A 13,635-nucleotide genomic window follows, 5' to 3' on the forward strand; every position below is an offset into this window, starting at 1 on the left:
TCCCACCTAAATATTGATACTACCCTTAATCTATCACTATTGATTCAAATGAATCACTTAGCCTATAATTCCATTCAATTAGCGTTTCTCTTGGCTTATATCTTAGCATTTCTGTTTCTTTAAAGAGATCAAGAGTGTACTTATATTGTGACACAAAAATACCATTTCTTAAGAGAGAAACTTCAATTCCTTGAAAATACTTCAATTTTCAATTCCTTGAAAATACCATTGTTTAAGTTGTTTTATCTTCTCTAAATCATCATCTCTAACAATGATATCATCTACATAAACTATTAGAGCAGTGACCTTTCTAGAAGAAGAGTGTTTGATAAAGAGAGTGTGATCTCCTTAACTTTACTGAAACTCCATCTCTATCATGGCCTTGGTGAACTTTCCAAAGCAAGCTTTGAGAGTTGTTTAAGTCTATACAATGCCTTCTTAAGTTTACATAGATGGTTAGTTGTAAACTTTTTATTAAACATTGGTGGAGTATCCATATATGTCTCATCCTCTAAATTACTATGCAAGAATGCATTTTTTTACATCAAATTGTTGCAATGTCTTGTCATAGTTAGTTGCCAATGATAATAAAATTATAACAATATTTATCTTTGCCACTAGTGCAAAAGTCTCCTAGTAATCCACTCCATAAGTTTGGTTGGGTATAGCCCTTGGCAATCTATCTAGCCTTATACCTTTCTAAAGTCTCATCAACTTTGCACCTTATGTTAAACACCCATTTACACTCCACTGGTTTATTTTCTTTAGGAAGTTCTACAATCTCCCATGTTTTGTACTTTTCCAGAGTTCTCATTTCCTCATTCATGCATTTTCTCCAATTCTAATCCCTAAGTGCCTATTGGATTGTTTGAGGGGTTTCAAAAGGATTTATTTGTGTGAGGCAGGCTCAGTATGTGGTAACAATTTATCAAATGAAATAAAATTAGAGTTGGGATGTTGGGTATACTTTCTAATTCTTTTCCTAAGGGCAGTATGCAACTATAAATCTTCAACAACCGAAGATGATGTAAATGATGATAATAAAGGTCATGCTGAAGTTTCAATACTTGTTATAGGATTGGATTCTTAGACTTGCACATGTGTAGGTATGGGTAGCTTCCTTCTTGAATAAACCTATAGCGGTAAGGTGATTAAAGGACCAACTTTCTCTCAAATTTCATCATCATACTTTGACATGGTAGGTATAAGTGGGTTAGAGTTGGTTGTGTCAATAGAGCTTGTAAGAAAAGTAATAAGTAGGTTAAGGCATAACAAATCTTCCTTATTTTTCATCAAAGTCTCTCCTTGAAGATAAGGAGTAGGGAAAAAAAAAAAACTCTTGTTTTGCACAAATGTAACATCCATAGATGTGAAAATTATTCTTGTGGTTGGGTGATAGCTTTGATACTTTTTTTTTTTTTTGTTAAATACATTATGAAAACACATTTGAAAGCACATGGATTGAGTTTTGTATGATATTAAGCATAGATATGAACAAAGGACACACAACCAAACCCTTTAGGAGGTGGTTTTCAAAATCCATGAAAGTTAGGAAAAAAAACTCAAAGAAAACAACCATTGGACGTTTAGTCACCCAAGATCCCATATGGAAATTGATTTATTAAGTGGGCAATAGTTAAAACTGCTCTCCTCAACATGACTTAGGAATACTTTTTGAAATGATAAGGCTTGAGTGACTTCTAACAAGTACTGATTTTTTTGTTTAGTAATGTCATTTTGCTATGGGGTATCTATGCAAGAGGACAGGGGAATAATATCATCTTTTTTAAATAAATAGGGATAATATTTTATTGAAGTATTCCCTCTTATTATGAGACCTGATAGTTTTACTTTGAACCCCAAGTTGATTGCTAATCATTTTGTGAAAAATAGGAAACACATTACCTACATCATATTTATTTTTTAGAAGAAAAAGTCAAGTACTTATAAAACAATCATGAATATTGTCCCAAGATGGTTTTATTCTGTTAGTCAGAAGAGTACAACAACTGGAAATCAACACAGGTCACCAAGTCGCATCCAAAGCCTGAATCGAGAGAATGAATTTTTAGGACACCGTAAACAGAAGAAGCAAGTTTTGTGGAAGGGCAAGCCTTCAAACTGCTTGGCTTCATTTGAGACATCTCCAACACCAAAATATAGTCATGATTTTAGAACTTTTGATCTAGATCTCCATCGTTCAAAAGCAACGAGATGAATCAGATGATCCAAAATCACTATCACAGCATCATTCTATAATTTTACCAATTGAACCTCGGAGGCAGTAAATGTGCTTGAAAAGATCAAAAAGGAAACAAGTTGTCTGTGATGGGGCACCGCCCGTCATTATTATTTGGGCTTTACCCTGCTCACCATTTGATTTGATCTTAATGAATTCAGGCCCCACGAAACCTGAATTGCACAGACCTCTCATTCAAAAGTTATTTGTCTGTACTCCAGAAGTGCTAATGTGACCTTTAATTGACAATTTATACCTTTACAACCATCATGATCAGCACGATTATAATAGTTTGTAACAAGGACCCTTTTTTCACTAATTGCAATGGCAAGAAGCCCACACATTCCAGCAATCTGGGCTCCCATACCGAATCCAGGCAGTCTCTCCCAGTTAGCAACAAGGAATCTTACATTAGGATCTCGGCAATTCAATGGATGCTGATGGCTCCATATGTCCCTTTGCACTTTCCTTGTGAATGGGTATTTGTCTTCATCTGATCCTGTAATCTGAAAAATCATATGTATATATAAAATGTTGAAAATAACGATGACTTCATCTGTTAATGCACATAGAGACCACTAGAAAGGGAGAAAATACAAATACTATAAATCAAAACTATCAGTTTACTTCTATTGCATGAGACAAGAGAACAGAAGCATCATGGTTGAAGTTTACTTCGTTTTCTTGAGACTTTTATTTAGATATCTTCCCCTTATACTTGTAATTTCCTGTGAGGCATTGACTACAATGATAGAAAAGTGTAAAAGCAAATGTTGTTAACAACATATAGAAATAAAAGGAAGACAATAATTGTTTGTTTCTTTTCCTTTTTCAAAAATGAACATGCATATTTCTTGAATTCCATGTCCATTTCCGTGGCCAATGGGCCAGATTTATGCATATGTAGTGGAGGGGAGCATATCCTTTCTATGCATATTAACATTTCTGGTTGGTTGTCAGTGACTGTGTCCAACACAAAACCAAATCAATATACTAATGGCTGGCTTTCAGATAGAACTCAAATATGCTGCATAGTAATATAACTGTAAACAAAATGCTGACTGTAGTAGAGATTCAGGGTGGCTTCTGCTCTTTGTTATGCATGTGTGCACAAACAGCATGCATATAAATGAGTACATGTGAATACCAGTGTAGTACAACATATCTCATTGGTAGATATCTACAAGATCAAATCAGAAATGTAGCTATCTTTTAGCTAGTAGCTAAACTTAACACATCATTATAAGGTTGGATCCAAGAAGCATACCCAGGGAGGATAAGAGCCTTTGGACATAGCTTGTCGTCTCAAATATCTCATTTGTTCTTCAGTTTCAGATGGTGGATAGATGTCTAAAAATCCCTTCCAAATTGTCCAAGGAGGGAATCTCCCATTCTTACCACGGGCATCAAGACGTTTATTTACTTGTGTGTTCAACTTGCAATTCTCAAAATGAGGGGCCTTTGGCACACTGGATTTGCTGAGTCCGAACCTTTGAAAGAACTCACTATCCTGAACTATAGATTCATTTAGTAAAGCACTCCAAACAGAATACAGCAAGGCCGCTTTTTCATCAGTACTCCTCTCATCAATTTTTTGTGAACTCATCCTTCCCTCTGTTTCCTTTGCTTTATAGTCGCAGTCTTCACTTGTAACCATATCTACAATTCAATGCAGGAAAATGTATGACAAAAAGGCTTATAAAACAAAAAAGAACATTCTCAAGCATTAAATTTGTAAAAGTTAATAATTGGTAAGAATGATATCCCATTATCCAAATTAATAATAGAATGTTTTTGTTTTTGGCTGGTGATTTAGAGTGCTTAGGGGAGGAACTTACTATTGGTCCAAAGAATAAATTATAGCTTCTACTCTAACTTGCACATGAAGCATTGAATACAGATTACTTCATCTCAATGTTTTTAAATAAAGTGAACGAGATTATTAAAGATAATTAAAGCCCCTTCTTTTTAAGTCCACTATGGAAGTACATAATAGAATGTTTACTAAGCTATTCTCACTTGAAGTTTCTTCTATTAGGTACTTCAGTCACTATACATGGAGGTCTTCGATTCATGATTTTTCAGTCAGATTTTGACTTCCACTCTCCAAGGTAAGGCAGATAGTTTTCACCTAAATTCCAAAATTCAGTGTAACTTTTGATATCTTATTTAAGATATCGCCAAATCTTGACTAAATATGCAACCACCATCAAATCTAGGAACCTACAAGGAGTCACCAGTGGTTATATGCATAAAAATGGGCCCCCATGGTTAGCAAAACCACTGAGTTTAGAATTCAGGTTAGCAAGACATGTTCACCTCAAGGTCAACGATCATTTTCCTAAGATGAGAACCTTGCATACTTCGTAGAAAGAGTGCACAAAATTGAACCTTCAACAAAGAAAATCACGAACCTAGGGTACATTGCAAGAGATGGAAACCCTGAAGTATCTTGGTTTCTTGATCATAACTAATGAAGTCAATTCCATAAGAAAATCAGAAAATTGGGAATTATGAGACATCTAGATAATTCAGACATGAAAAATAACTTAGGATCAAGAAAATTCGAGCATGTCAAAGTATGCTCCAATTCCACATTCTTGAAAATGATTCAATATTTGCAAATAATCCAAGAATAATTCATTCTTTAGGAATCTCAAGGCAATTCAAGAATTTCATTACCATGGACACAAAGTTGAATGCTCTCATTCCACATTCTTGAAGATGATTCAACAAGTTTGCCTATAAACCCGGAATAATTCATTATTTGGGAATCCCAGAGAAATTCAAGTATGTCGTTGCCATGGCTAGGAAACTAAGCAAAATGCTCACATTCCATATTTTTGGAGATGATTCAGCAAGTTTGCCAATAATCCAAGAATAATCCATTCCCTAAGAATATCAAGAGCAATCCCATTGCCATGCTAGGACACTAAGCAAAATATGATAAAAAAGGAGAAAATGATTTATTTTGTTGAAGATCTTTCTACTTGTGAATGATTATTCTTCTCTGGATCTAGAGTCCCTGCAAGCTAACTTGAATGGATAACATCAAAATGTACAATATCTTATTTTTAACCTAGGAGCCCATAGACAAGGATCATGAATCCATAAAAAATAAAAATAAAAACGCAGAGCTTATGCTTCTTCAATTAGTATCACATGTATCTTAACCACCTTCAAAGATAGTTTTAGCCCAAAGGGGACAGTAGAAAAGGTAGTTGATTTCTCAGGAAAATAAAATTGTACCTATAATGCTTCAAATGGTCATAATTATGTTTAAAAATAGAAACAGTTAAGACCCATATAAAACGTCCATAAAGGACAAATTGAAAAACTTACAAGGAAGCTTCTCCATAAGAGCTGGGACAACCTCCCTTAGAATCCATGAAACAATCAATGACAATGCAAAAAGACCACAATATGCTATCTAAGAGAATTTCCATTAATCCCTTAACACCACAATTCGACAAGTGTCACATGCACACGTGACATAGCAAGAAGCATGGCATGAAGTCGCCCATATCCTCCCTCTTAATAATCAAAGCTATACTTCAATCCTAAAACTAGGGGGTCTCCAACGGGCGGGCCGGGCCGGGCCGGGCCAGGGAAAAATCTTCTGCCCGCGGCCCGGCCTATGAGCCCGTGGGCTGGGCTGCGGGCCGGGCTGGGGGCGGGCTGGCGGGCCGGGCTGGCGGGCCAAGCCTTGGGCTTTTTTAAATAAGCCAAAAGGCTTTAGAAATGAATGGAGAGGGGGGGATTCGAACCCCTCCCCTCATGGTTCAAAGTAAGGGCTCTAACCAACTGAGCCACATTACTTTTGTGTTAAATGTTAGAGTTAGTTATATATATATAACATAAAGTATATTATTTTTTTTAAAAAAATTAAAGGCTCCAACGGTCATGTGACCGTTGGAGCTCCAACAGTCCAACCCATGCTCCTAGCTGCCATGTGACCGTTGGGCAACGGTCACATGACCAATTTTTTTTTTTTTTTTAAAAACCTTCCTATAAATACATCTTCTCCCTTTTCATTTTTTCATCAAATTCTCTCTATTTCTCTCTCTATTTCTCTCACATTCTACAATATTTCAATTTTTTTTTATTTTTCCCTCAAATTATACAATATTGTTGGTGGTGCAAAACAAGCATTGGTGGCTCCAAGAGTTCAAATTTGCTAGGAATTTCTGCATCGGTTCTCTAATTGAGTAACATACTTCACCCCTACTACTTTATTTTTTTGTTACATTTTTTTTTATATTTATTACTTTATTATTTTTGGCATAATATTTTATCAATAATTATAATATGACAACAAGTGCTTCTTCATCTAGTCCATGTGATGAAATATCATCAAACAAAAAATTTACTTCAAATATATGGAATTTTTTTGATAGAGTAGAAATAATTTTAGAAAATAATAAAAAAGAAATAAAAGCAAAATGTAAAATTTGTAATAAATTTCTTACTGGTGGCTCAAATGCAGGCACAAGTCATTTAAAAAGACATCACGAAAATTGTAAAACTAAAAATAATGTAGATATTAGAAATTATATGCAATTAGGTAAAAATGAAAGTGGAAATTTAAAAACATTTTCTTATGATGAATCTAACTGTCGTGAAGAAATGATTGATTATATAATAAGAGCAGAACAACCTTTCAACATGATGGAAACTCATGATTTTGTAGGAACAATTCAACGAGGTATTAATCCTCAATTTAAAGGTTGGTCTGGAAATACAGTTAAAAGAGATATTATGAAAAAATTTTATACACAAAAAGAAATTTTAAAATTTTTTTTTGCAAATTTTGAAGGAAATATTTGTTTAACATCTGATATTTGGACATCTTTAACTCACACTGGTTTTTTATGTATAACTGCTCATTACATTGATAATGAATGGAAATTAAATAAAAGAATAATTTCATTTAAATTAATAAATGCTCCACATAGTGGTAAAAATATAGCAACTTTAATAAATGAAGAAATTATAAATTTAGGCCTTCGTGATAAAATATTGACAGTAACATTAGATAATGCTGCTAATAATGATGCAGCAATAAATAGACTAAAACTATATTGGCAAGTAAAAGATGATCATGCTAAAATATTTCATGTGCGTTGTTGTGCACATATTTTAAATTTAATTGTAAAGGATGGATTAAAAAATGTTGATGATACATTGGAAAAAATTAGAGGCATTGCATATAGTATTAATAGTTCTCAAGCAAAACATGAATTATTTTTTGATTGTTGCAAAATGTTAAATATGAAAAGAAAAAATATAAATTTGGATATGGCCATTAGATGGAATTCCACATATAAACTTTTACAAAATATTACAAAATATAGAAAAGTAGTCGAATTATATGAAATACAATTACTTAACAATGATTGTGATGCAGATATTGATGCATTAAGTGATTATGATTGGCATGTTGCGGATCTTTTAAGAGATCTTTTTGAAATTTTTGATACTTCAACAAACATTTTTTGTGGTGTATATTATCCAACTTCAAATCGAGTTATTATGCAAATAACTAATATTTTTATTGTACTTCAAAAATATTTAAGTTTTGAAATATTTAATGATACAATATTTGCAATGATAGAAAAATTTAGAAAATATTGGGGAGAAATACCTTTAATTTTTTATATTGCTTTAATTGTGGACCCTAGATTGAAATTTGAAGCTTTGGATGAATGGTTAACAATTATTTATTTTAATGACCAAATAAAAATTGAAGAAATTAAAAATGAAATAAATTCATTATTATATAATTTATATAACTATTATAAAGAAAAATATGGTAATGATATTAATACTAATAAATTACCACCTACATCTACAAACTCCTCATATTTTTATAAAGGAGCTCTAGAAATGTTGAAAAATCGAAAAAAGACAACAAATAGTTCTCCAAATAATACATCTGATTTAGATAAATATCTTAATACTGATATAATTCCATTTGAAGATCAAGAAGATTTTGATATTTTAATATGGTGGAAATCACATCAACACAAATATCCTGTGCTTTCTATAATTGCTCGTGATGTACTAACAGTTCCTGTGAGTACAGTTGCATCAGAAGCTGCTTTTAGTGCAGGTGGAAGAGTTATTAGTAAAAAACGATGCAACTTAGCGCCAGACGTTATTGAAGCAGGGATATGTGTAAAAGATTGGGAAATTGCAGAAAAAAGGATGTACGATTCCATTCGAGAAACAGAGATGCTTGTCGATATGGAATCTTTAAAACTATCAAGATCTTCATGGATGCATGATAGTTCGCCATCACCGCCAGAAAATAATGACTAAATGTATATTATATTTTTATTTTTATTTTTTGTGGTTGAAAAATACAAATGATTGACAAATAAATAGGTGCCAACCTAGTTGGGATGTATTTATTTTGTAGTGATGTAAAATTTTCCCACATTTTTAAATGTAATTATACATTCAATGAATAAAATTTTGAAATGAATATTTTTTTTAATACTTTTTATTTTTGTAGTTTTTTTTTTTAAATGGGCGGGCCTAAGGGCGGGCCTACGGGCCGGGCCGGGCCTAATTTTAGGCCCGCGGCCCGGCCCGCCCATAAACGGGCTCGGGCCGGGCTCGGGCCCGGCGGGCTTTAGCCCGGCGGGCTTGGGCCGGGCCGGGCCTAAAGCGGGCCGCGGGCCGCGGGCTTTTTGGAGACCCCTACCTAAAACTTCCAAATAGGCAATTAGTCAATTGAGCACAAAATTTTAAAAAGTCAAAAGACCGTGCTTCTACAAGCAACTCTTTGATAAGTAACTTCTATTCACCCTATTAGAAATAACTCCAATTTTGAAGAATATTTTATCTAGAGCGATTTTTTTTTAGAATTGGGCAAGTTATTAAAACAAAAAAGTTATTGATTTATGGTTCAATTATTGGACTGATGATTGAACTGTGATGTCAAAAATATATATTATGTATTATTAAAATTAAAAATAATTGTCAAAAATAAAAATGACAAAGTCTATTGAACTAAACAAAAAGTGAAACTTTTCATAACTAAAAGATTGCCTTTTCATCACAAGTGTAAAATGGAAAAACTAAATCCTCTAATAGTAACTTTCCCACAATTCCAAAATTACCCTTATTTTGGGATTGAAGCAACCAACTTGGAATGGCCACACAAGCCACCACCACATAAGTCTTTGCCATATAATCCATAGCCATGTAAGCATGCCACATGTATAAACCACAAAAGATTAAAAAAAAAAAAAAAGACAACCAAATGTAAGAAACCTAAGCCCCAACTCATCTCATCTCTTCACCACCACAAGAACCCTAATCATACTCTCTCTTCATCGACCACAGCTTCCATTGAACAACCTCCACACTCCACTAACGGAAGCTAGCACATAGGCCAACCTCTATCTCCACTGACCCTTGAAATCATGTGGGACACAACATAGACAGATAGACACGTTTTAAAACTATGAGAGGTGCCCTTTGAGCATTTTAAAACCAGAAGAGGCATGCAAACACGTTAGCAAAGGAAAAAGAATTGAAAAACTATAGATTGAAGTTTGTTCAGAACTTGAGAAAGACATTACCCTGCACTTCAACTGAGACTATCCAAACTTGATGTTATTCTAGTCTTTATTCTTTATCTAAGCTTTGTATTCTTTATTCTTTATTAGAGTTTTTAATTTTGTTTTTGCTTTTTTTGCTCAAGGACTAGCAATAAGTTGGCAAGTGTGGACCCACATTTTTCATGTCCATCCCCACTTGATAGCGAGAATTGTTTTTTATTATGAAATTTTGACTTTTGAAAAAGGTAGAGTAGTTACTTATTTTATTTTTTCTAAAGAAAAACAAAATAAGAAATAACACCCTAAAAATGACTCCTTATTTGGAAAAACATGTCTTCGATAACCCAAATCTAAGTTTGGGGGTCGAGTTATTTATCGAAAATGTATCACAAGGTAGCACCCCTATAAGCCCTAAAATAGGTCTACTAATTAAATTGAGGTAATTATAACAATTGATTTGTAAATCAGTGGATAGCAAGGATCAAGAGATATACAATCAAGAAAATAATAAAAGTATAATTTACATCATCTTAAACAAGCCATGCACACTCAAAGAATCAATCATCAAGGAAAGATAGGAATGTACCTTAAAAACAAGTCAAACGCTTTCATAAAACAATAAAAGTTAGTTCAACAATTAATAACAATAAAAATAAACAATCATGTTAAAATTTGATTACATCATATAACATGAATCAACTCTAATCAAACATCAAAAGTGATAACAATGCATAGGCAACAGTGAATTCAACATACATACATCCACAAAATATACTCAAATGAAAAAAAAAAACATAATGATGTAAAAAAATACATACCTAATGTGTGCGACATGCCATCAATATAAACCAAGATTAAAAAAAACTCACAATTATACATAAGAAAATAAGAATTATCTAAAATGAACAAAATACTCAGCAATAAGACATAAATGAAGTGTTCACAAAATAAATCAGAATAAAATATTTGGAGATGGTATTTTATCAATATAAAAATTAGACATCATCCTCAAAGTGTAGTCTCATTTTGAGGCCAATGTTTTCTTAAATGACCTTCCATATGACAATGGTAATGACACATTTTAAACTTGGATTTTGATTTAGTTCTTTCTTTTCCCTTGTTGTCTCATTTTTCTGGTCTTCGTCGGGTAACAAGGCCTCCATTTGAGTCTTCTATTGTTTTGAACTTCTTATTTAACTCTTTTAGAATTGGATTCAAAGGGAGCCAATACTCTTATGGGTCTTAGTGGTCTCCACTTGAGCTCATATACCCTGATGATATGGTTTATGAGGGTTGGATTGACTCTAGGTTCACTTTTGTGTAGAAGAGAATTTTGGTAATTACATAAAGTTACCTAGAGGATAATGAATACATTTTTTAGATTGGGCTAATTGATTACTTAAATGACCCATTTGTGGTTAATTAATTAATTAGGACCCAATTTGCGCTAGATTAAGCAAGGATAAAAATATCGGTTTTGAAAGACATGTCAATAACTTGATTTTACAAATATATCAAGAAATATCAGTGGATATTTTAACATAAAATATTGGCGGACAAAAAAAATAATCAAAACTCATAAAAATGTAGGAAAAAAACTCTCGGCAAGGATAAAAATATTGGTGTTGAAAGGCATGTCAATAACTTGATTTTAAAAATATATCAAGATATATCGAGAAATATTAGTGGATATTTTAACATAAAATATTGGTGGACAAAAAATTAATCAAAATTCATAAAAATGTAGGAAAAGAACTCTCATAAATGATAAATAAGGAATAATATATATATATATATATATATATATAATATTTTGTGACATTTTGTAATAATATACCAAATTTGAAAACATATAAATTTAAAATTATAATATATTTAGTTGAAATAAATTTTTTATTTAAAAATATTGATAACTTGATTTGTAAATTTATATTTATTTTAGATTAAAACTGATTTATTTATAATAATTTTATTTTAATTAATTTATGTAGTATATATTAATTTTTATGTGAAAACTTACACAACGAGGGATTTGGTCTAGTGGTTTTAGTAAACTCAGCCCTTACCTGAGCTCTTAGGTTCAAGCATTAGTTGGTGGAGGTTATGCATCCTGGATTTTTTATCTTAGCTTTAGCTTAAAAGTTGTCCCACATTGGAAACAATGAGACAAAAAAATGGTGAATTTATTGAAAAACCCATTTTAATGGGCTACAAATGCACCTGGGCATGGTGTGGCGTGGCTTGCCTTGGCAAATGAGCTAATGTGGCATCAATTAAATCGGTGAAAAATCGATAAAATATTGGTATATCATTGAAAATTTGGAGATATGAAAATTCTGTTGAATGAGATATCAATGCACTTATCATGTTGGTCTTGCTTGACACCTAATATTTCAACAAAAAATCGTTGACATATCCCAATTTTTTCATCCTTAAGATTAAGTGACCCAAGTCCTTAGAAGGCTTAAGTCACTTAAGCCTAGTTTGGGAATCCTATTAATACCCTTCAGGGATTAAGGTTTCTATCACTTTTCAAAGAGTCATTTTCCACCTCTAGAGAAAGAGAGAGCCAAAGCTTCCTTCATTCTAAAGACCCATCCTTTGGAGTGCCAAGATCGTGGTTAGAGCCATTAGGTGGAAGATCTTAGGTATACGAGACTTTTGGATACTTCAAGAATCTTCTTCATTGTGTGGAATTGATTTGGGAGCATCCAAATCATAGGTAAAGTTTTCTAATGCACTATTTTTCTAGATCTTGATATTAAAATTTGTTTTTTTGATTCCATTACTAGGATCCAATACCCCTAGGGTAAGTTTTATGTACCTAACTTGAGCCTAGGATAGGGAATGGGGAAATCAGGGTTTTCCTACAACTTGTATTTTTTATGTAACTCCTAATGCACCTAAATCATGTACAATGTAAGAGATTTGAGTGTGCATGCTCAAATAACCAATTAATGCAAATAAGATAAAAAGGAAAACAAGGAAAATAAATTAATAATTATAAATGAATCTCAAATTATTACATCATGTCATGTTTTCTAGGTTTCAATCCCAACAAACTCCCACTAGCCCTAAAGCATGATGGGAACACATCTAACACTTAAGTTATCCCTATGACCATCAAAGTCTCCAGTAAACAAAGTCTTCGTGAAGGGATCTACTAGGTTTTCCTCATAAGCGATTTTTTCCACAACCACACTCCTCTCAAAACTATCTCACATATAAAGTGATACTTCCTCTCAATGTGTTTACTTTCTGGTAGTTTTTTGGTTCTTTAGATTGTGTCACTGCTCCATTGTTATTGCAAAATAGAACTAGGGTCAATACAACCAAGGGTACAACCTTAAGTCCCATCAAGAACTTCCAAAGCCAAATGACTTCCTTTGCCGCTTCAAAAATAGTAATATACTTGAATTTCATAGTGAAGTTAGCAATACAAGACTACTTCATACTTTTCCAATTAACAACCCTACTGCTTAAAGTGAACACAAATATGGAGGTAGACTTGCAAAAGTCTCTATCGAGCTGAAAGTCTGAATTTGTGTACCTAAGGGGTAATAACTCATTATAATGATATGCCAACATATAATCTCTCGTTCTTAAAAAATACTTGAGTATATGCTTGACAATCATCCAATGGTCCATGCCCGAATTGGATTGATATCTACTCACCATCTCAATAGCAAAGCAAATATCTGGTCTAGTATATGGTATCACATACATAAGGCTACCCATTGTCATATGGGACTACTTTCATGTAATCTTTCTCCTCAGTGATCTTAGGACATTGATTCTGAGAAAGAGACTATTAGGACATTGGGT

At 32.9% G+C, this 13,635-nt stretch overlaps 1 protein-coding gene across 1 annotated transcript; it reads right to left on the bottom strand.

The window, feature by feature from the left end:
* Positions 1-1,988: 1,988 nt before the first annotated feature.
* On the bottom strand, positions 1,989-4,029 carry LOC104881519 (uncharacterized). Its single transcript, XM_010661953.3, has 4 exons — positions 3,507-4,029; positions 2,496-2,745; positions 2,266-2,412; positions 1,989-2,047 (listed from the first exon to the last, which is right to left on the bottom strand). Exons 1-4 carry the CDS (start codon positions 3,894-3,896, stop codon positions 1,989-1,991), a joined length of 846 nt encoding a protein of 281 aa, XP_010660255.2. The 5' UTR covers positions 3,897-4,029.
* Positions 4,030-13,635: the final 9,606 nt, after the last annotated feature.

This window comes from Vitis vinifera, chromosome 14 (genome assembly GCF_030704535.1).
Source record: "Vitis vinifera cultivar Pinot Noir 40024 chromosome 14, ASM3070453v1".
Lineage (NCBI taxonomy): Eukaryota > Viridiplantae > Streptophyta > Magnoliopsida > Vitales > Vitaceae > Vitis > Vitis vinifera.